Source organism: Schistocerca cancellata, chromosome 1 (genome assembly GCF_023864275.1).
Source record: "Schistocerca cancellata isolate TAMUIC-IGC-003103 chromosome 1, iqSchCanc2.1, whole genome shotgun sequence".
NCBI classification, from domain to species: Eukaryota; Metazoa; Arthropoda; class Insecta; order Orthoptera; family Acrididae; genus Schistocerca; species Schistocerca cancellata.
In genome coordinates, this window is record NC_064626.1 from 592,713,894 (window position 1) to 592,739,311 (window position 25,418).

Consider the following 25,418-nt stretch of genomic DNA (forward strand, 5'->3'; position numbering starts at 1 on the left):
TACCACTACCAACCATGAAGCTACGTAATGAACGGTGTTTGTGATTAAAACAACAAAAGTTTTCATTGATATAAATTTAAGAAAGACCCTCGGAGGAAAGGTAAGGTATTCTGAGATACAGTATTAATGTTTCATTGTTTTTTTAAGGCGCTAAAGTGAAATAACCGTTTTTGCGAAGTTTGTTTTGTTGTGCTATCTAAACGTTGGTAGAGCGGACTAGTTGAGCCAGCGTAGTGTAGATTGTTCGTATACTGTAGACCTTCGGTGTTTATAAGTAAACGTCGCTAAAATAAATAATCAACACAATTATTGAAAAATTATTGTTGCGTTTGAAGAGCGACTTTTAAGTTTGGATCTGCTTGTTGGTTTGCAGCACTTTTTTCGTAGGATGAAAGCGCTTGTGACATGCGAATATCAGTGCTTGTCTTCGGAGTTGCGTGATGTTAATTTTATTTGCCCGTTTCTTGCGAGCAAAAGAATTGCAAAATGATAATGCGTGATTTTACGATGCGCACATATTGTTGATCTCATACTCAAAAAGTAAAACGTATTTACAGGTAAGTAACTAATGAAATTCGAGCGTGCCTTGTACTTCCTAAACGCAGTTGTGCCGTAGAGTGATTGCGCGAATGTTACGTTTCGAATTTAACGAAAAATCTTCATGTTCCATGAATTTGTAAGTATTGATATTGTCAGATACGTAACTTGCGCGTATTTTGAAATTAAAATGAATTATAATTCTTAGTTGATTAGCATTATTCTGCGTTACTTGTGTAGTTAATGTGCGGTGGACTATTGCTCTTCCTTTAGTATACAGATTAGTCATCTTGGATATGAAACTGCAGAGATAGAGATGTGTAGCGAGTGTTTTTATTTCTCTTGCACACAGTTTGCTGATATGTGCGCCGTTATCACCACCAATAATAAATCGCCGCAAAATGTCAACGAAACTTCAATATTTACGCTAAATGAATGTGAATTGTTTCGTAACCGGTATCTGCATAAACGCGAAGACACTCCGAGTTGTAAGGTTTTAAGCGTATAAAGTGTCAACGCACGTTTTATTTTTGCCACTTCCGCGTCGAGTAAACAGAATGTTTCAAAGCTTTGTTTATAGTGTACGTGTAGTGTAAAATGCTTGTACTTCACCCGTTGTATAATAGAGACGTCTATATTAATGCGATTCATCGCACACCAAATAACCTGTAGCGTAAACAACGTGCAATTCCTCGTGCAGCAGGAACTAAGATTTTCCTTCGAAACATACTTTCCTTATGAGTTATATGATTTTAAAGCTGATGTGAATTTAGTAAAAATTAATATTATGCATATCTCAGCATCGTTTACTTGTGTTTTGAATTCTGCAATGCGTTAATAAAACCTGCAGTCCTTTATTTTGATACACAAGAATCTAATATGTATCTCTTATTAAAAAAGGTAAAAAAATGTTTTTTTTAAATATATGACAGCCACTACTCCCTCTAACAACATTTTTGTCAACAGGTTTTCGCCACAATATGCCTGTTCTCTCAAGTGAAGAAGTGAGAAAAAGATACTTTTTGTTTATTAAATTTTGTTGTTAGTAGTGCCAGCAACATTAACAATACTTTACAATGAATACGCCAATGATTACAACAGTTGCTGCCCAAACAACAACTGCAACAGAATCTCCAACTTCAGTTTTGGTCACCAGGCAAACAGTAGAAAAAAGCCCCGTTGAAATTCCTGTAGTGTCATGCCCAACAGCTCGATCAGTTGTCACATCAAGCAGTGCCAAAGTGATGCCTGTATTCTACATTCAGAGTTCATCATCAGGCACCGTTCGTGTAGCACCTGCTAATGGTACCACTGCTGCCAGCACAGCAGGCACTTCAACTATTCAGGTATGTGTTACTTAGTTAATTGCTGGTGTTCCACCTACTTTCTTTAGTGATAGCCCAAAGTGGTTGTAAGCTAATACTAATATGCAAAAAAGTGAAGGTACTGGCACAAATTCCAGTTTGTTTCAAAGAAACTTATTATTGATATGTAAGTCCTCTCGTTTGTTGTCAAGGTGTATCAATGTGTCATTAGTATTGGTGTTCCTAAAACTGACAGACTTTATGTCACTTACTTTTCACCAACAGCTCATATTAGCCTTAGGTGCAAATAATTTCTGTGTTCCTCATGTTAATTGACTGTACTCATGGATTTGTTAATATCTCTGTTTGACTCAGAGGACGGTTTCTGGTCCCTGTTTCTTCCAGTTTTAGTAGTTTATGTTGAAAGGTGATAATTTGGCTGTGAGTTGTCGAAGTCAACAAATGTGAAAATCATATCATAGTTGCCGTGAAATACTGACATGTAGTATAGTCCGAGGCCTGGATTAGATTGGAGGTGACAGTTTGGTTATAAATTGATGAGGTGGTATTAAAGGCTTCAGTTAATCCACAGTGAATGAACCCACTTTGTCTACTATACAGTGAGGGTATTAGTTTTTGTATAATTTGTTGGTAATAGTATAATAGGCCATGAGGTGTTTGAATGATTTCCTGATCATGCAAGATAAATTTGTCATGCATTATGAAATTATACAGCAGTAGGTAATATAGTAATATGACAGTTTGTTGCTCAACTTCACATACCTGTGAATTTGCTTGTGTGTCCATGAGCACCTGCTATGCACCAATAACCCTACAGTATATGAACTTGACAAGGTATGAACTTATGTTGCCAGTAAGGTGATGTGATACATAATTCATGAGCAGCATGTGTTTTCTAATCTAAGTATAGTGAATGGAGAAAAGTAATTCTGCTGTCCTTTAGAAACACATTACATGTATTTTGTTTTAGGCCCCTATTGTTTTTGTTCGATAATGAAGCATGCAAAACAGTAAGTAGAACAGCAACAAGATTTGTCAAAATGGCTTTGATATTTTACAGTGTGGCACATCCATATTTATTTTGATAGGTTAAATATAGAAGACCTTACGTAATATCTCATTAAGGTTTATCTCGATTGCATTTGTTGTTTTAGGCCTACAGATTTTACATTCTGGAAGTATAATTTTGTTGTCAGAGGAAAATTGAGGTTTTCTTAAAGCAAGAATTAAGTAAAACATGTACATATTAGCTTTTCATTTATCCTCATTGCTATTTTTTTAATTTGTTTTTGGTGTGGTTTATGATGACAAAGCTTATTGTGCACTGCTGTGCACTGTAAATTTATTGTTAGTGTTCTCATCAATAGATCACACAACTCCAAATTACATGAACACAATGGAAACTATGAGGCCTTAAAAGCAGCAATATCCTTGATTTAAAAACAACACAGCAGTTTGGATAATCAGACACACGACTATTTACATATTTCACATCTGACCAGTCATTTTCAGTGAATATTTCTCATACATAGAATTACAGCACCAATAATAAGATTCCATCAGAACTATGCAGAATTATTTGGCAAGATGCTGACGGTAATGATTAAATCACCATACTCTGAAAATAATGTGAGACCACAGGTGCCACCTTCCTAGTTCTGCCTAACATTAACAACTTGAGATAATCATCTTATGCATCACATTGTAATTATCCGAAGCGTCTGATCCCACCCGTCGGCTTTGACCCGTGACATAAGGCTGTTGTGGTGTGTGACGTCACGACGGTGCGGGATTTAGTTTGTGAGAGTGGCGTGTTTGTAGGTGTCGTTTTGATGTGATCGGGGTCTCTCTCTGGTGGTGTTTCAGGTGGTTTTTCTGGTTTAGTTCGTGTGTGTGGCTTATTTATAGGTGGTTTATTGTTGCGGTCGCTGATTATGCGGTTCATTTGCGTGATAGCATTGCACCTGTGTGGTATCAGAACTGTGCTTTCAGCAGAATATTTTTCAGTGAGTTAACGGTTTTAGTTTTGTCATTTCAACATTATTTAATTTTTTTCCTGTTCGTGTGTGAATTTTGGTAAATTGCTTTTTTTATGTCTTTGGTAGGTATGGATATGACTGACAAGGTCAACAGTTTTCGGTTGTTGGCGATGATGGGAGACAGTGCGTTGTCTCTAATAAAATTTCTTCAACTATTCGGATATTTGGATGAAGTCATGAAGTGTTCAGTATGTCGTGAAGAAATGAGGCTTACTAAAGTTCCAGCATCTCGGACCAGGGACTGCTGTATGTGGAGATGTCGTAAGGATAATAGGTCAAGGAAAGTGTTAGATTCCAATTTTGTTGGTTTGCTGTGTTTTTTGAGGTAGTGATGATTGTGGGCGTGGTTGTAGTTTTGGGTTTTATGGTTTGGTATTGGTAGTTTCTGTTGACCTATGTAGGTCAAGGGAAATGTTCGATTCCAATGTGTAGTTGTGGCTGTGGGTGTTCCGGTATTGGGAGTTGCTGTTGAGCTATATAGGTCGAGGGAAATGTTATTTGTGGGACCGGGAGTTGATGTTGATCTATATAGGTCAAGGGAAGTGTCCGATTCCAGAGGATATTGTGTTTAGTGGAATTTGGGGAGTTTTGTGTTGTCGGTTTTTTTTTTTTTTGTCATTTTGTGTGGCTTTGTATGGTGGTGTGTGTCTAAATTTGTTTATATTTACTTTGTCTCCACCCAAAAACCCCCAATTTCCCACGCTTGTCCCATTAGTTACATTCTACATCTACATCCATACTCCGCAAGCCACCTGACGGTGTGTGGCGGAAGGTACTTTGAGTACCTCTATCGGTTCTCCCTTCTATTCCAGTCTCATATTGTTCATGGAAAGAAAGATTATCAGTATGCCTCTGTGTGGGCTCTTATCTCTCTGATTTTATCCTCATGGTCTCTTCGTGAGTTATACGTAGGAGGGAGCAATATACTACTTGACTCCTCGGTGAAGGTATGATCTCGAAACTTCAACAAAAGCCCGTACCGAGCTACTGAGCGTCTCTCCTGCAGAGTCTTCCACTGGAGTTTATCTATCATCTCCATAACGCTTTCGCGATTACTAAATGATCCTGTAACAAAGTGCGCTGCTCTCCGTTGGATCTTCTCTATGTCTTGTATCAACCCTATCTGGTACGGATCCCACACTGGTGGGCAATATTCAAGCAGTGGGCAAACAAGTGTACTGTAACCTACTTCCTTTGTTTTTGAATTGCATTTCCTTAGGATTCTTCCAATGAATCTCAGTCTGGCATCTGCTTTACCGACGATCAACTTTATATGATCATTCCATTTTAAATCACTCCCAATGCCTACTCCCAGATAATTTATGGAATTAACTGTTTCCAGTTGCTGACCTGCTGTATTGTAGCTAAATTATAAAGGATGTTTCTTTTTATGTATTCACAGCACATTACACTTGTCTACATTGAGATTCAATTGCCATTCCCTGCACCATGCGTCAATTCGTAGCAGATCCTCCTGCATTTCAGTACAATTTTCCTTTGTTACAACCTCTCGATATACTACAGCATCATCCGCAAAAAGCCTCAGTGAACTTCCGATGTTATCCGCAAGGTAATTTATGTATATTGTGAGTAGCAACGGTCCTATGACACTCCCCTGCGGCACACCTGAAATCACTCTTACTTCGGAAGACTTCTCTCCATTGAGAATGACATGCTGCATTCTGTTATCTAGGAACTCTTCAATCCAATCGCACAATAGGTCTGATAGTCCATATGCTCATAAGGTTTTTTGTGGAATGTGTGTGTGTGTGTGTGTGTGTGTGTTGGTTTTTCAATGTATTTTCATGTTTGTGGTCATATTTACGTAATGATGTCATAGGCGCCACATTGAAGTCTTAGTGTATGGTCATTTCCGCCATATTTGTGGTGTCATGGGTCAAAGAAGATGGGTGGAATTGGCTGTTTCTGTATTTCCATGTATTTTATTATACATTTACAAACATATAAAGCTTTGCAATAAAAAAAGGAAGCTGCAACAGTAACCAGTTAAGTCTGAGATGTTTCAGAGTGTCGAGCTATCATTCATGTGATGGGAGAAAACCCAGTTATAACATAAAGCAGAATTTGTATTGTACTTCTAAATGTTAATTTTTTGTTTTAATATTACTATGTACAATAATTTGTAAAATTATTGACAAATTTGAGGGAAAAAAAGATTGCTGTTTTAATAGTGCAGGATGTAGGAGAATCTTCTCTCTCATGTGGAACATTTCTTCATATCATCTAATTTCGTTTGATTATACTGTTGTGCTTACATACAAAGTACTGGAGTTCTTAAATTCCAGCAGTGTACTGCGTCACATTGTATCTTGAAGTTATTACACCAAAATTTGAAATATTGGAGAAGTTTGTTCAGACATCATCTTCTGAAATCTAAGCTGTTCTACTGTGGTAGCAGAGATAGTAGTGGTTTATTTATGCAAGTCATCTGCTTATTGCACCATAATCCCAATTTTAATTAAAATCAAGTGCAATTTCTCATTTGTCAAAACATTAACAGGTGTGAAAAACATAGGAGCAGTATATTTCTTTAATGTAATGAGTGTATGAAATATTGAAAAATATCATTTATTGGTATTTGTTTGAAACATATTACCCTTCTTGTATGATGTGACTTGCCTCTGCATAATCAGAATCATGATTTTCAAGCAGTTCTGGTTTTATGCTATTTATAGTAAAGAAATTTATTGACTTGGATGGGTATCATCTGCTAGTAACAAAAGAACATTAAAAACCTTTAATATACAATACGAGTTGTTCTTAGAGGTTAAGCCTGCACCACAGTACGTGAATATGTGTTGTTATTACTGTCACTGTAACTCACAATATTGTTAGAGCTGTCACTTTCATTCCCACACTTTGCATTGACCAGCTCTTACCATTATTGACAATTTTATAGCACTTCACCCTTACTTTTATTATAGAAGGAATTAGTAATGTACTATATTTTAATATGATATATTTTGTGCTGTCAATGTGCACATGTCATGACAATATTACTTTTAGAATGTTAATGCATTAAAAGATTAATATCGTCATTTAATACTTTGCGCCCTTCTTTCAAAACAGAAGCTGCCTGCAGCTCCAAGAATAGTTGCTGGTGCGCATTCTGTGAAACAGCCTACACAACACTTGGTTATACAACAAGCTGGTGGAAAACAGTATGCCTATGTGGGTACCATCATCAAACCACATGGAAACAAGGAACTTCTGTTATCAGCGGGAGTTCTGCCCAAGCTTGCACCAGCTCCTGCTCCCCCACCTCCTACTGTTAATGTTGCTGCAAACCAGCCACCGGCTCAAGTACAGGTGACAGGATCTGGAAATACTGCTTCGAATAAAATGACATCTCTGCTTGTTACTTTGCCACCAGGAGCACAACATGTTCCATCAAAGCCAGGCATGATAAATCTGAAGATATCAAATGGCCAAATTCACACAGACAATAAAGGCTGCATCACAGGTATGAAAGCATTTTTGCTGTGTTGTTTTTACAGTGTGCTACCTTATTAAGTTGCTGAATAGCCCTTTGGTTTCATTGTATTGGTGTTCCTAAAAGATGTTAGATGCATATTCATTTGATAATTTGTCATTGATGTTTTGGCTTCATGCTATCTTATTAGGAGAAACATGTAAGCAGAATGTCTCACATAATGGAATAATCATCTGCTGTCTGTGCTAACCAAAGCCCTAAGTTACCGATAGGTTTGCATTTTGGTGGACAAATACTCTTTCAGAACACATTTATTGAATATCACACTGTCATTACCATCAGCTATAGCCAAACCATAGATAAGTGATTATTAGATGTTGTCTAAATAATTTATTTTGAAGTCATTCAATAATAGAGAAACATTCACCATCATACTAATAAGTATGAAGTGTCTTCTTCCTGAAGTATATGTGTACAGAGCAAACTGGATAAATATAACACTGCGCTCATAACTGAAAAGAATCCAGTTGAAATGTGCATGTTTTACAGGCTTTATATAATTTCCATACCTTAGTCCAAGAGAACACACACCTGGATAGCCATTAGTCCAAGAGAACACACACCTGGATAGCCAGGCTTTTTAAAGCACTGTTTCTGTGGCAGGTAGATGTGTCAGATCTGTATTGAGTCCACTCAACAGACTAATGATGAATGTCAGTGTGCCGGCCACCCTAGGTATGGCCTTTAGGCAGTTTCCCTCATTCCAGATTGTGAATACCCATGTCCTACCTCTGTTAACATGACTCACAATTATTTAGAAAAACTTTCATTCACTTTCATGTGAATAACACTACACACAGACTGTTGGGGTACACACATTCTTGGGGGGCCGGGGGGGGGGGGGGGGGTGTAACAGGGTGGCAACAGGAAGGGTATCTGGCCACCCCATAAATTAACCATGCCAAATTCATAATTCATTAATAACCATTGCCAACCCTGTGCCAGTGTGGGGAAAAAGGCACAAGAAAAAGAAGTCCTAGACCAAGTGAACAGAGCTGTAATCCATTTTTAAAGATTCTGAATGTGTGGAGAATGCCCATCTCTTATGGGTGGATTGTCACTGGGATGTGTTTGTCCACTTAAAAAGACATATTATGTTCTTGACTGCTAAGACACTCCCTGTTGATAGTTTGGTCACAAAACTATTTTGCACATCTCATATCAACTATCTACATGACATAAATCAATTGTTTCCAAAGGGTAGTGTTTTACTGCATGTAAATTAAATATGAATACTGTGTAGTGTATTATACACATTGTAGATGCAAATACTGTGAGTATTTTCATGAATGAATTTAAAGGTAAGTGCGACACAGGAGGTGCATAACAATAACAGAAATTCCTGGATTGAGCAATATGTAAAATTAGGGAAAGGCAACCACTCACGTATAGTGGACTGATGCGTGGAGCACAGTACCACATAACAGAAAACACCATTCCCACTAGCTTTCGAGCAGTAGCTGTTTTTCCAGCAATAGAACACACATTCATACACACTACTACAAGTTTTGCCGTGGTCATGTGTGTGTGTGTTGTTTGTTTGGGTGCCTGTGCAGTACTGCTGGAAAAAGAGGTAATGTTTGAAAGATTGTATGAATGCTGCTTTTTGTTCACGTGCTCCACATGTCAATCAGCTTTAGGCAAGTGATTGTCCTTTCCTAATTTTATGTATTACTACATATGGGAGATGGATAAGAACATCACTATAGCATTCACCTTTGATGCTGAGTGAACAAACCACAAAGTGATAGTTTGAGACAGTTCAGGAATTGTTCCCATATCAACAAGCTTGTGTGTATGGCTCTAAAGTAAATGTTGTCTTTGTAGATATCCAATTTGCTTTCATTTTGATCACCACCTACATATTATCATCACTGATTTTTATTGGTAAGGGGCACTATGTGCATCTGAATTTGATTCTGTCAGAGGATTTTACTGTAGGGGGAAAAAAAAAACAATAAGCTTCCTGATATTTTGTGGAGCAGCATTATTATCAGCAAACTCATGGTAGTTCTTTTGGGAGTGGAAAAGATGAGCTCACTTCTCCCCATGTACTGCTGCCAACAGTTAAAAAATTCTTGTTGCGTTGCATTGATTTAAATCTGTCATCAAGGCACAATTAATATTCTGCCTATTACCAAGTCAAAATAAACTTGGTAAGAGGCATGTGTGGATTGTGGCATTCATTCTGCAAACTTTGATGCTTATTATTAAGATCAGACACTGTCAGTGCAGCCCCAGTAGATCAGGCTTGAAAATGAACCTGTAACAATCAAAACTGGTTGCCTAATATAAATACTGCAACTATTGACAGAATCATTAATAAACATGTTAAAAATTAAGGACATTGTTGTTTTAGTACAGTATTGTAAGACTGTAGTATCTTGTAGGAAGATCTGTTAGTCAAAATACCAGTAATATATGACCAGTTCTCAATTTTCTAATTAGTAAGCTCCTAACTATACAAGACATTCATGGACACAGCTGCACGTGAATAAATGTGTTCATTTCTTCCATGGCTTTTTGTTTCACTAAACTGCTGACACTTTTTCTGTACCTTTGTTTTCAGAAATATTGTTTGTCTACTCAAGATTTCGTATACTTTCATACTCTCCTGCACTATTATTTTGGTGCATTAGTTCATAGCGTTTTTCCATAAATTTTTTAAATACAACATACACATAACAGAGATTTTAGTCATCAATAATATATTCTCCTTCACTATTTATAACAGTCTGCCAACACCAGGGAACTTTTCAATTCCATGACTATAGAAATTATGTGGTTTAGAGGCAAATAACTCATCAAGACATATTCAGACGACACTTTCATCTGGAAAGCAAGTTCCTCACAGATTGTTTGATAGAGAGTAGAAAAGGTGAAAATCTCAGGGCATAAAATGAGCTGAATAAGGTGGGTGCAGAGTGACCTCCCAGCCCTGCCTTCCCTGTCTGTCTAGCAGAATGAGGGTAGGCCTTATCATGGAGCAGAATTCACTTCAAGCAATCTTTTTGCTCATCGTTGTTGTTTTGCCTCTGTAAGATGTGTCATTTGTTCACAATAAATGCCAGATGTGATTGTTACACCTCAGGGAGGCAATTCGTAACATACCACACTGTCACTGTTCCACCGGATGCACAACATTATCTTTTGTGGATGCATGGAGATCTTTGTACAGGGAATTGGTTCTTTGTTTGGTCTCATTCATTCACTTCTTTTCCTTATTTTAGCATAAAGACACCATTCCTCATCTCCATTAACAATACAGGGTAAGAGTGGTTGGTGTTCTTTGCGAACCATTTGATGATGGGCAAATAGAGATGCACATATGGCCAACTGCTGACTTTTGTTGGCTTTTCTTGAGAACACTGACATGGATCATATTGGTTTAAAGCGTTTAAACAATCTTCATTGAACCCCGTAGGTCTTCCTGAATGTGGAGTGTCGATCCTCCTTGGAAGGAGATGACCATTTTCTTGTCATGTTCCGTCCGATGGCATTATCCCCATATACAGTGCACTGTTTTCCACAGTGGCTGCAATAGTGCTCATCATTATGATAATCACTGCTGCACAGCCCCCAGATCTACGATCTTTCCAAACAGTGGCAGAAACATGATAGCGGTGTCCCTTACCCTTAGACATTTGAAATAAATTATTTAAAAAGACTCACAAATATATACTGAGTGGGATTTTTTGTGAATGGGAGAATATGAACCCTTCAATAAATTAGCAGTCTTTGTTAGCTAATAACTCTTTTGTGTGACATGAAATTAGTTATAGGAAATATACGACCAGTAAAGACAACAGAGTAGTAAGACAGTACACAGTTTTCTGTGTTGTCTCATTGTCACTGAATGCTTGTACCATCGGAAGGAAGGAGAGGATGCTGTTTGGTGGCTGGTATCCTCTTCTATAAAACAAACTGCACACATGAATTAACGACCACCGAGCGAGGTGGCGCAGTGTTTAGCACACTGGACTCACATTCGGGAGGACGACGGTTCAATCCCGTCTCCGGTCATCCTGATTTAGGTTTTCCGTGATTTCCCTAAATCGTTTCAGGCAAATGCCGGGATGGTTCCTTTGAAAGGGCACGGCCGATTTCCTTCCCAATCCTTCCCTCACCCGAGCTTGCGCTCCATCTCTAATGACCTCGTTGTCGACGGGACGTTAAACACTAACCACCACCACCACCACACATGAATGAACAAGGCTCTTTACTAACTTAAACAGGAAACTACTTGAAAAAGTTAACGCAGAACAGGGAATCAGTGATCATAAAGCGGTTACGGCATCGATGATTTCAGCCGTAAATAGGAATATTAAAAAGGGTAGGAAGATTTTTCTGTTTAGAAAAAGTGACAAAAAGCAGATTTCAGAGTACCTGTTGGCTCAACACAAAAGTTTTGTCTCAAGTACTGATAGTGTTGAGGATCAGTGGACAAAGTTCAAAACCATCGTACAATATGCGTTAGATGAGTATGTGCCAAGCAAGATCGTAACAGATGGAAAAGAGCCACCGTGGTTCAACAACCGAGTTAGAAAACTGCTGCGGAAGCAAAGGGAACTTCACAGCAAACATAAACATAGCCAAAGCCTTGCAGACAAACAAAAATTACGCGAAGCGAAATGTAGTGTGAAGAGAGCTATGCGAGAGGCGTTCAATGAATTCGAAAGTAAAGTTCTATGTACTGACTTGGCAGAAAATCCTAAGAAATTTTGGTCTTATGTCAAAGCGGTAGGTGGATCAAAACAAAATGTCCAGACACTCTGTGACCAAAATGGTACTGAAACAGAGGATGACAGACTAAAGGCCGAAATACTAAATGTCTTTTTCCAAAGTTGTTTCACAGAGGAAGATTGCACTGTAGTTCCTTCTCTAGATTGTCGCACAGATGACAAAATGGTAGATATCGAAATAGACGACAGAGGGATAGAGAAACAATTAAAATCGCTCAAAAGAGGAAAGGCCTCTGGACCTGATGGGATACCAGTTCAATTTTACACAGAGTACGCGAAGGAACTTGCCCCCCTTCTTGCAGCGGTGTACCGTAGGTACCGTAGGTAGAAGAGCGTAGCGTTCCAAAGGATTGGAAAAGGGCACAGGTCATCCCCGTTTTCAAGAAGGGACGTCGAACAGATGTGCAGAACTATAGACCTATATCTCTAACGTCGATCAGTTGTAGAATTTTGGAACACGTATTGTGTTCGAGTATAATGACTTTTCTGGAGACTATAAATCTACTCTGTAGGAATCAGCATGGGTTTCGAAAAAGACGGTCATGTGAAACCCAGCTCGCGCTATTCGTCCACGAGACTCAGAGGGCCATAGACACGGGTTCACAGGTAGATGCCGTGTTTCTTGACTTCCGCAAGGCGTTCGATACAGTTCCCCACAGTCGTTTAATGAACAAAGTAAGAGCATATGGACTATCAGACCAATTGTGTGATTGGATTGAGGAGTTCCTAGATAACAGGACGCAGCATGTTATTCTCAATGGAGAGAAGTCTTCCGAAGTAAGAGTAATTTCAGGTGTGCCGCAGGGGAGTGTCATAGGACCGTTGCTATTCACAATATACATAAATGACCTGGTGGATGACATTGGAAGTTCACTGAGGCTTTTTGCAGATGATGCTGTGGTGTATCGAGAGGTTGTAACAATGGAAAATTGTACTGAAATGCAGGAGGATCTGCAGCGAATTGACGCATGGTGCAGGGAATGGCAATTGAATCTCAATGTAGACAAGTGTAATGTGCTGCGAATACACAGAAAGATAGATCCTTTATCATTTAGCTACAAAATAGCAGGTCAGCAACTGGAAGCAGTTAATACCATAAATTATCTGGGAGTACGCATTAGGAATGATTTAAAATGGAATGATCATATAATGCTGATTGTCGGTAAAGCAGATGCCAGACTGAGATTCATTGGAAGAATCCTAAGGAAATGCAATCCGAAAACAAAAGAAGTAGGTTACAGTACGCTTGTTCGCCCACTGCTTGAATACTGCTCAGCAGTGTGGGATCCGTACCAGATAAGGTTGATACAAGACATAGAGAAGATCCAACGGAGAGCAGCGCGCTTCGTTACAGGATCATTTAGTAATCGCGAAAGCGTTACGGAGATGATAGATAAACTCCAGTGGAAGACTCTGCAGGAGAGACGCTCAGTAGCTCGGTACGGGCTTTTGTCAAAGTTTCGAGAACATACCTTCACTGAAGAGTCAAGCAGTATATTGCTCCCTCCTACGTATATCTCGCGAAGAGACCATGAGGATAAAATCAGAGAGATTAGAGCCCACACAGAGGCATACCGACAATCCTTCTTTCCACGAACAATACGAGACTGGAATAGAAGGGAGAACCGATAGAGGTACTGAAGGTACCCTCCGCCACACACCGTCAGGTGGCTTGCGGAGTATGGATGTAGATGGAGATGTAGATGTAGTTTGTCCAGGTGTTGTGGTACAAACTCTTACATAATAGTTCATGTTAGCTTCACTGCAGGTGAAGTACAAGTCCCGCTATGTGCACTACTCTGGTTGCTAGGTACTGACTGACTCTGAGCTAGCTGCGACTGCGACTCGCACTGGGCTGCAACTGATGACTCGAGTTGTTGACTCACTAGATGACTGACTGACTGAGCCCTCCAGTCTGCAGCAGTTATCTAAATACAAGCAGCCGAGATGGCTTTGTTGGCCTGTTTCTTGCGGTCTGTCTTTGGCCTTCCTCCTGATAGGCTCGCTTGCTCTGGTGCCTACTATTGATCTTATAGCAGCCTCTTTGCCAACCGGAGTGCTGGCAATAGCTTACACCAGCACATCCCCCCGCCCCCTCCCCCCAAAATTCCACTTTCGTCGTGTACTGGGGCTGCAAACGACAAAGGGGAGGGAGGCAGGATTCTGTACATAGAGATGAGCCAGGAGCTGTGCCTATGAACGGTGTACTCCGGACTACCCCACCATCTGGCTTGTGAGGCAACAGGAACATCCTCCAGAAAACAGCTGCCAGGGCACACGTCCAGGTCTGAGGGCGTGTCTTGGGGTGATGATGGCGATGACGGGGTCAGGTCCATTGGCTTGGCAACCGGGACGGCAGGGCTGAAGGCCGCACAGTCCTGTGAGGCTGTAAATCTGGGAGAAGAAAAGCAGCAGAATCATAGGGAAAATGACATGCGTGAATTTGGTTATGGTGGTAGCCCTGCAAATCATCGGGACTTAGTCACATAGAAGAGGCAATGCATTCCTGGATTATGCCTCTTTCCCAGTGCCCACAGTTGTGATAAACCCTGAAAAGAATAAGAACTTGTGGCACAAAGCGATACTTGCAGACCATTGGTGGCGTTGGATGCTGCAATGAGTGTAGCAACGTCGATGACAGTGGCTGTGCAGAAGTTCTGCCGGTGATGGTGTGTTTTCTGGATGGGAGCAATAGGAGGTGAGAAAGAGTTGCAGTGTCTGTTCCCCAAGTGTGGGTGGTGTGAAGCTTTGCCATCTGTTGCTTAAAAGTGGTATGAGACATTCCACTTCTCTGTTGCACTGCAGGTGAAACGGAGCACTTATGAGATGACAAATGCCATTTTGTTCACAAAACTGATCAAAGTCATGTGAAGTGAACTGGTGTCCATTCTCTCACACAAGTACTTCTGGCAAACCTACTTGAATGGTGCTACATGATCTGATGGAAGCCATAGGCTCCACAGATGCTAAAACAGTCTACCACTACGAGCCAACGAGTGTTCCAAAATGGTCCTGTAAAGTCTATGTGCACTCATTGCCATGGCGATTGAATCTTAGGCCAAGCTGAGAACGTCTGTGGTGAAGCAGATTGGTTTTCCATGCATACACAACACTGTGACATCATCTGTTCAATGTGAGCATCCATGCCCTGTCAAGTACAGTGCTGTCGCGTTAACTGTTTAGTGCGAACAATTTCCCAATGTCCTTGATGGAGAAGTCGCAACACATCCTTTTGCAACACTTTGGAAATAAGCACATGTGATTGTCCACTGACATTTTGAACTAGAACCACACCTTGTTGTACTGAAAGGTTATGCCGATGTGCAAAATATCGGCACACAACTGAGTTCTGGATACTGGTCAATGGGGGAGGTCAAGACTTGTGAATGTAATACAACAAAATGTTGAGATTGGGGTCTGCTTACATGACCTGTGCTATTTTTCTGTAGTGCAAGGGAAATGATTCAAGCAATTCAGAGTCCTGTGCATTGATTTGGCAACAAGGTACGGCAGATGCACCAAAATCAGTCTCTGGGCCAATTGGAAGGCAACATAGGGCGTCTGCATTGCCATGCTTTGCTGTAGGTCTGTACACAATTTCATACTGATACTGCGAAAACAACAAAGCCCATCATTGCAATTTTTGAACAGTGCTTATAGGAACTGGCTTTGACAGATGAAACAGGGACTGCAAAGGCTTGTGATCTGTCAGTAAACACAACTTGCGACCATACAAAGAGTGATGGAATTTTGTCACACCATATACAATAGCGAGAGCCTCATAATGACGTACCTGCTTCATGAAGCCATCTTCTCATCTTTGAAGCTGATTTATTTACTTCTTCAGTTTTATCTGTAGTTCTTTTCTGTTTAGATCCTCAGAAAGCTTTTTTCTTTGTGTGCTTATCATTTGCTCTTCACTATATAAAAACATAAATAAATGTATTTTAACACTGATGAATTGATCTTACATACAAAATCATGGTCATGTGTGTACATTTATAATATATGTCTTTCATATAAACATATTTTTATTTTATGTCGCTTAGTAGTGTAGTATCCTGGTAAAAATTTACTGCAAAAATTCGTTTTCTTGGATGGATTTCATGTCGTTTTTGGGCTATTTGACTGGTCTATTAGACTTGTAAGAAAATGCAATCTTTTGTACCAGTTATTCCTCTTAGCCGTTTAGTTCCATTACGGTAGTTTAAGTTTAAATCTGTGGAGTTTGCTAATAATAATAATGCTGATTATTCACACACTCAGTTAATCACAAAAACATATAGTGATCGTCACTTGATGTTAAACTGTTACTGTTTATTCAGTTGAACTCATGTGACACAATTCCCATTTGTCTGTGGGAAAGATTTTTTTTTCCCTAGAACACTTGACATGTGTTCAAAAATCAACTTAGGAAATGTTCAGAAATCAGATTAGGATGTATTCAAAAACCAATTGGGATGCATTTCACAATCAAATGAATAATCAATAGAACAGTGTGCGCTGGATGCTAGATGCTTTGCGAAACAAGTTATTTGAATTTTATGCCCCCTGAAATTGCCACCTGGGGCAGATACCCAGTTTTGTCCTCACCTAAATCAGGGTCTGCTGTTGCAATATGTTCACTATATGCAATATGCCATGTGTGATATAAATAATTTATTATGCACACTACTGTTTTTGCAGTAAATGCACCCCTTTTCTCACATCTGTATTTGTTTTGTTGCCATGAAGTGCTCCCCCCCCCCCCCCTTCCATTCTTTTACATCAAGCAATTTTCTTTTATCTTTGTAAAATGCAACAAACTTAAAATTAAATTATGTGACCGATGGAGGTATACCAAACTAGGACTTGAATTATAAATTTTGCTTTCATAGTTAATGCTCCATCAACTAATTTTAACTCTGTCCCACATCTTGTTAATGTATCAACACATTTAACCGCTTAATTTAACGATTTTTTTTCTTCAAATTATGTTCCAAATAATAATATTTTTTGATTAATGAAAACTATCCCATTATGAATGACATTACATATAGACATATAAAGAGGGCTTTTATAGCTCAGAATAATGAGTTGCAAAATTTTGAAAACCACCGATTACAAAATCCTGCGTATACTCGTGCACTGGACTTTGACTAAAATATCCTGTGTATTATGTGTAGCTGTCAAATCTAACCATGTATTTCACAGTGGTTTCCTATGAACATAAATTTTGGAGGAGCTGGCTGTAGCGCAGTGGATGTATTTATCTGATACCACAGGTGAGCACTTGTCACTCAGCTGCCCAAGTGTAGTCACTTTTGGTCTCTAGTGAAGTAACATCACATTTTTCTTCACTTTCGAGCTGCTAAATTCAACCTCAACCTCAGGATCACTATAGTAATCCTTTTCTCTCTCTCTCTCTCTCTCTCTTTTTTTTTTTTTTGCCTAAACAACAATATAGAAGAGAGTCTGAAAGCACACATTTTGTTATCACGTATCCATTACTGCACACAGTATAGATGATATCTAGTGGCAACTATTTCAACAAAAACATGATAGCCAAGCTGCAAATGTAGTACCAGACGTGCTCTTACAGCCAAACACATAACTATCAATGCTGAAACAGATATAAGCAGGATTTTATTTTTGCAAAGATCGGTTCTTAAGTTGCTTGAGTATATTCAGGATTTTAAGTTTCTATCAAAATAATAAAAATGAGATAACTCAGAGTTGTATGTTAAGTGGTTAATTACATGTTCAGTTTTCTGTAGAATGAAAGTTTCATTCTGGAAATGTTAGTTGTGAGGGATTTCCTCAAAGATTCTTTACATAAGACTAATGCTAAAAGAATATCAGTGATCTTTATTGCTTTATTATAACTACATAATTATCTTCTGACTGATTGATGGTAACATGTGTGAATCTTTGCTTTTGGATGTTGTTTAATAATTTCATTGTTATCTTTTTCCAGTTCTTCGTGATTCTTCAAAAGTACTACCAACCACACCTACACTTCAACCAGCAACAGTGAAGCCCAATGGCTTGCTGATACCTGAAGTTACATCCAGTACACTAACTTTAACTCCAGTGTCTTCAGAAGCACACACCCAATCTGTGCCAATAGTGACCCAGCAGCCAATGATACTTCCTGCACCTCCTGTGTTGCAACCACAGCAGCCAAGACCAGAGCCATTGGCACAGCAACGACAAAGAATCCAACAGCAACAGCCTCAGCAGCAGCAACAACAACAACAACAACAACAACAACAACAACAACAAAAGCCACAGCAATTGCAGCTTCTACAACACCATCCTCAAAAACAGCAACAAGTGGTACAACTGCAACCAGAACAGCAGCAGCATCTACTTCAACAGCAGCAGAAAGTAAAACAGGAGCAGCAGCAACTACTTCAACAGCAGCAGAAAGTGAAACAGGAGCAGCAGCAACAGAAATTAAAGCAGGAACAGCAGTTACAGAAACTTAAACAGGAGCAACAACAGCAACTGCAGAAGTTAAAGCAAGAACAGCAGCAGCAGAAACATCAGTTAGTTCCCAGCTCATGTGCTATTGCTGTTGTTCCAACTACTGGGACAGCCACAGTCATTTCTGTTCCTGCTGTTGTCACTTCATCTCATGGGACTTTATCTGTTGTCCCTAAGCTTAAGGAAGACAGCACACGTATTAATACTGTTGTCACAACTGTAACAACAACTAGTATCACCAGTGTTACAACTGTTAGCAGTTCAGCCTTGGGAACTGTACCTGCTGCCCTCAAAGCAAAGGATGATAGTGGCTGTACTGTAACTGCAGCAACAATAGCTGGAACGACTGCCGTCATCACTGTTCCTGTTTCTGTTAGCCCATCTCCTCGTTCTGCATCTGGTGCTCCAAAGATGGTGGAAGATAACACACGCACTTCTGTGCTTGCCACGAGCACTGCAACAGCTTCTCTCATCACTATTCCCAATGCTGGTACAACACCTCATGCAACTGTATCAGTTGCTCCTAAGATGAAAGAAGATAGTGTACGTACAACCTCTGTTCTCACAACTGCTGGGACCACCATCATCAGTATTCCTGCCGCAGCCAGTCCATCTCCTACCACAGTATGTGCAGCTGTAAAATCAAAAGAAGACGGCACACGTAATACACAGGTGATGAAGCATTTCTCAGAAGTAGCTAAACAATAACTATTAAACTTTTTCTGTAATTGCATTATTGATTTGTTTTATGTAATGCATGGATATCATATATAAGATTATTTAAGTTCACTGTCCTGAACTGAATAACACATTCCCAATTTAATGTTCATCCATTAAAAAAGAGAAGGTAGAAATAAACTAAAGCAAGAGCAACCTAATGTAGGCTTACATGATCTATAACAAGAAGTAAACGCTGTTATGAGCTGCTTCTAGGGCTGTATTCACGGGATGAACCAGACTGACACTGAAACACATATGAGATCTATTATTGAACTTATTTTTCTTAATAATTGTCCAATTTCTACATGTAAAGCAAATGGCTACTTTTCACTTTGCATGACTTTTTAGTTCTGTAATGTTTCTCATTTGATCTTGAAGACCGTATGTAGTTAAAAATTCTCATGTTTTTACACGTAGCAGTGTAGCATCCAAGCTTCTTAATAAACTACTTAACATTCCATAATTCATTATAAGACATAATGAAAATGAAAGCTCCTAAACTAGCCACAGTGAGGTAATATTTTTAATATTAAAAATATATAACCTCATTGCTGATAGTTTTGGAGCTTTCATTTTCTTTATGTATTATAATGACATATACAATGCTGCAGGCACAACAGAACACAAAATATTTCTGTAATTTGTTGTGGTTGTTGTCAGGTAATAGTATTTGTAGACAGACATGCACTTGATTTACAAATCTTTTATTGAAAACCGGCATTAGAGAATAACTTAATGTTTGCAACATTCTAGGCCGTATATTAGTGGGAATGGAATTAACTGGAGGTACAAAAGAAGTTTTGGAATGTTAATGTCACTTCTTTCAGAAGTAAATGTGGGTTGCTGAATTTCTTTAATGCTACAACCACAACCCCTTGTGTCACTCTGCTGGCTTGCTTCAGCCACTGATACGCACCAGAAATGTTAAATGTTCTGAATGTTGCTCGCCCAGCTGCATACATACACAGCTCATCTGGCTGCCAGTATAAACATGGTGTAAGGGAAGGAACCCTGTAGGCTAGTCAGAAACAGTTGCATTTAGGATAAAACTATGTTGCACTAAGCAATCAAAATTATCTCAACCTACACCTGACATTGCAAAGTGAGTTCCAGACTCTACTGATATGATATCAGTTTTTAGCAGATGACCTTATGTTTTACACAGTAAAGTATGTGGTCAGCATATTATAAGTTCACTGGTTATCCACATACTTGTTGTTATTAAACATAATAGGAAAGTAAGGTAACCAATAGGTAACATCTTTAAAAATATGCTATATACTTTAAGCAAAGCAGACAATCCAACATGTTTCGGACATGTGGGCTGTTAGCCAATGATCTTGCATTATAACTGTTATTGCAATTACTATTCTGTTAACTTACATTTTCCATAGATCAGCATCATTTCTACCTCGTTTTCATTGATACACATTTTACTCACACATACCTTCAACTAGAGATGGTTGACTGAAGGGCCAGTGTTCATTTTCCTTGTGTTTCTGTTTGTTTGCTGCCAACTCGAGCAAGTGGACGAGTTTTGTTATTGCCGATACAAGTGCAGTGCACTACTACAGAAGGGTCAAAGTCAGTTTTGTGTGACAGTTTTGCTAATATCATATTTATATGAAAGTACTCTGTGATACATTTTTCAGCAGGAATTTGGTTTCTGAATAAAGACAGTTAGAGTGCTATTTAAAAAAGGCTTACTGTTGTTCATATCTTCACAAGAAACAAAGATAAAAGGAAGATAGTCATGCTGTTTAGTGTTCCACTGGTTACTAAATAACATTACTTTATAATTTTATTTTCCTTCTAAACAAGGTAATGGAGACTCCAAAAAATGCAGTTCAAGAAATTCCAATTTATTTTAACATATAAATATTAGCTCATAAAAGATTGTACTATTATAGTAGTGTTGCTGAAACTCAAATGTAATAAAGTATCCCATGTAAGACATCATTTGTAGTGGTAACTGCTGTTGTCTCCTCTGCTTTGATCAACATGAAAGCTATAAAAATCTGGGAAACCAGTTATTCTAACTACGTCATTGCACTTTGTTCATGCTTTCATGCCATTACTGAATAATTTCTCATTAACAATATTTGTGTAAGAGGAATGGCTACTAACTAGTTTTGAAATAAGTAGCATTTGGAACTGCATGAGGAACATACAAATTAGAAAACATGGTTAGACCTTAAAACTTTTGTATTGTTCAGTGAGAGATCAGACAAACTAGCCGAGGAGGAGAGCAATTGAACTGGAGAAACTAAGGATAAAGGGCCTAGTATAAATTAAGACTTTGTCTATGTTAACAGCTAAGTACTTGTGGAGGACCCAAAGCCCATCTTCACACAGGGCAGTGTTGAATACAGTTATCATGCTATACTGAACAAGACCTAAAGGTCAACTAGTAGATCTCTTGCAGCTCATGGCTACATTGGCTGTGTATGTTCTGTCAGTGCTGAGACTAGGGTTTATGCTACTGTTAGAATTCGTGTAGCAGATTTTACATCAGGGCTGGTCCTATTGGTAAGAGCCATGAGCCATGATTTGATATGTTGTAGTTTGTAACAAGTGGGAGGAGTGGAAAGGAGTTTTGGAACGGTGGACCCTTTGGTGAATTTTGTTTTATGGGCATTAAAGCCATGGCCTTGGACCACAGCCTAATGCCCATAAAACAAAATTCACCAAGAACTCAAACACAATCCATGAAAGCTTGCAGTGTAAACTCTCTTGTCACGACCTGAACTAAAGAACTCACACTTGATGTGTCAACTGATTATTGTGTTTTACAGTCCAGATTAGTGCAGCTTAATCAACTTCCTTATTTCATTATTCTTACTCATGATTATTGATATATACTGTTGTTAGCATTCTCTCTAAAACTTTTTATCATGTAAATTTTTATCTCTTGATCAGTATGACAGATGTAGGCATAGCCCAGTAAAAATTGTTAGTTTAAAAATAAATTTAAATTTTTATCCACAGGACCTAAACCGTTGCCTGCAGGAGGCAGTCGATTCATTTTCACCACCCCATGTTCAGAATGATGAAGTAACACTGATAAAAGTGGTCAAACCAGATGGGCCTGATGCTTCCCCCCGGCCTGCACAGTTGCCACCAGAGGATGATGTCAAAATAGAACTCGTGAAGCAGGATGTCACAGTGAGACAAAGCCAGCCACCAACTCAGGCCACCGATATTGACAGTGATGACTTTGATCCCATGAAAGTTCTTGAATGGAAGAATGGAGTTGGCACTCTACCAGGTAGTGACCTTAAGGTGAGTTTAACACAGTTTCTTTATTTGACTTGTTTCAAGTGATAGTGACAGCTGTCACGGTTTTTCATGTATTAGAATTGTTAGATTGTTAGAAATTCAGATACGAAACTTACATGTACACTGATATGCCAAAACCTTGTGAAGACTGGCTACTGTGATGCTGGATGCCGCCTGGTCGGATTGCAGCCATGTGACGTGATAACAAAAAGTATGTAAGTGGGGGCAGACATGGACGAGGGACCAACTTAGTGAAGATATGGGCTGCAAATGGGGAAATACATTGGAATAAGCAACTTTGACAAAGAGAAGGTCATTATTATGCAGAGCCTGTGAATGAGTATTTCGAAAACGGGGAAGCTGGTCAAATGTTCTCATGCTGTCTGAGCATCTATGGAAAGAGGTAGGACATTGAAACTGTCACTAGGTGCTAAATAGTTGGACATCCATGACTCTTCACAGAACGTGAGGTTTGGGTGCTTTAAACTAGGATAGATGCTGATCTGTAATGTTTCTGCCAAAAGAACACAATGCTGGTGTATGCACGAGTATTTTGGAGCACACCAGTCATTGTACATTGTCGAACAGTGAGCTCCGCAGCAGACCACTCCTGTGTGCTCATATGTTGACCCAACGCCACCATCAGTTATAATTGCAGTGGGCACAGGACCATTGGGATTCAACCATTGATCAGTGGAAATGTGTTGACTGTTTGGGTGAACCATGTTTTGGTACATCAGGTCGATGGTCTTCTCCATGGGAGTAGTATTATGTTACGGGAGACATTCTCCTGTCCTTGCATTGGAGCTTTGGTAGTAATCAAAGACATGCTGACATCTGTGAACCACCTGCATCTCTTCATGCTTGATGTCTTCTCATCTTTCACCAATACAATTAGTGTGTCTGTGTCAGAACTATGCTACAGTGGTCTGAGGAGCATAATAGTGAACTCATATTGATGTCTTGGTGACCAAATTCACATGATGTAAATCCTATGGAACCCATCTGGGTCACTATCAGGCACTATCACCATGTTCACAAATCAGCAGCCCGTTATTTACCCGATTTACATGGCCTGTGCATAGACGTCTAATGCCACACACATCCATAAACCTACCAAGAAATTGTCTGATCCCTGACACACAGAATCAGTGATGTATTTTCTTCCAAAGGTGGATAAGGAAGCTAAGTACTTGTGGTCATAATGTTATGGCTAAACAGTGTATTTTACCTCTCAATTATTAATGTGCAGCTTTGTATTTTGAATTATGAGCATTTGTTGCTGGGTCTCGGTCTCTCTCTCTCTCTCTCTCTCTCTCTCTCTCTCTCTCTCTCTCTCTCTCTCTGTGTGTGTGTGTGTGTGTGTGTGTGTGTGTGTGTGTGTGTGTGTGTGTGTGTGTGTGTTCAAAGAACATAACACAGGAAAGTTGGCTTGAAATGCGAAACAAAAGTCATAAGATCCACAGGTTAAAAAGTATTTTTACATAATAATTGCACTGAATTATCAAGAACTCACACTGAGCAGTGGTACAGCAGTTAGCACACTGGACTTTCATTTGGCAGGCTGGCCATTTAGGTTCTCTGTGATTCTGTAAATCGCTTCAGGCAAATGCCAGAATGGTTCTTTTGAAAAGTCACAGCCAATATCTTTCCCTGATCTGACCTTTGCTCAATCTCTGATTACTTCATAGTCAATGGGACATTAAATTCTTGTCTTCAGGAGATCACAGTGGTGTCAGTTACAATTAGCAAAACTAGTGTAACTTTACCTGAATTACAAACAATGGAAAATCCAGGAGGCAAAGCAGCCAGAGACAGTGATCCTGTGTGTGTGAGTTTGTTTGTGTGAATATGTGCGTGTCTCTTTTGTCTATTTCAGAAGAATGCGTATTGGTCGAAAGCTTACTTGTTTAGCAGCCTTCTTGTTGTGCCTGTCTGTGATTCGACATTTCCACTGTATGGAAAGCAGCACTTTATCCTTTTCATAATTTTGCCTGAATTTCTTTTGATAAGAGTAACATAAGAAACATAACATATAACTGATCTATGTAGCAACTAAGAAGAGATATTTCAGCATAATGTTTCTTTTCTGTCACGTATACCTGAAGTTACAAATATTAGCTAAATCATTAATAAATTGAAAATACATAAGAGTATCTGTAAGCACTCACTTATATAACATAATCCCATAAAACAAGTATTTTTACCTCCATCAGAAGAAGAATTTCTGTTGTTACATAATGAAAATTGTTTTTATACAGGATTTCATAAAATATGAAGATGTAGTAAACTGAGCAAAAATTATGACAGAATACAAGCAAAGTATAAAGTGATACGAGTAAGAGGATGTCAGAAATGAACAACACAGCACAATAAATATGTTTGAGTATTTCTACGTTACTTAAAAAAACTGTGTTTTGTGAATGAGCACTGCCTATAGTACAATAAGGTACAAACTTTATAGTCAAAAACAAAGGTATCATTTGGAACTTGGCAAGCAGTCACACCATCCCATCTATACAATTTATAGGATGGTGTGCCATAAAGACACATAATGATATTAGGTCACGAGTGTATGTACTAATGAAACAACTGGACTTCTGTGGACTATTGCAAGTACCAACTCAGAAATTCATCATCATTTGTGAAAATTTTAAAAGTGGAAGACTGAATGCAAGTTATGTATTGATGATTTAAGTTGTCATTCACTGGTCATGAGAGTTCTTCTCCAAGAAACACTCTCTATATTGAAACAAGGTTTTGATTTTCATGTGTTAAGCTTGTTTCATTATTA

The 25,418-nt window shown here is 38.9% G+C and overlaps 1 protein-coding gene across 1 annotated transcript in view; it reads left to right on the plus strand.

Annotated features, from left to right (window-relative positions):
- The first annotated feature begins 258 nt into the window (after nt 1-258).
- Nucleotides 259-25,418, plus strand: part of LOC126182031 (lethal(3)malignant brain tumor-like protein 3) — a 79,897-nt gene continuing 54,737 nt past the window's right edge. Inside the window, exons 1-5 of the mRNA XM_049924818.1 lie at nt 259-557; nt 1,504-1,883; nt 6,992-7,385; nt 18,114-19,297; nt 22,334-22,627. Coding sequence (XP_049780775.1) covers nt 1,614-1,883; nt 6,992-7,385; nt 18,114-19,297; nt 22,334-22,627 — 2,142 coding nt within the window. The 5' untranslated portion in view covers nt 259-557; nt 1,504-1,613. The remainder of the gene's footprint in view (nt 558-1,503; nt 1,884-6,991; nt 7,386-18,113; nt 19,298-22,333; nt 22,628-25,418) is intronic.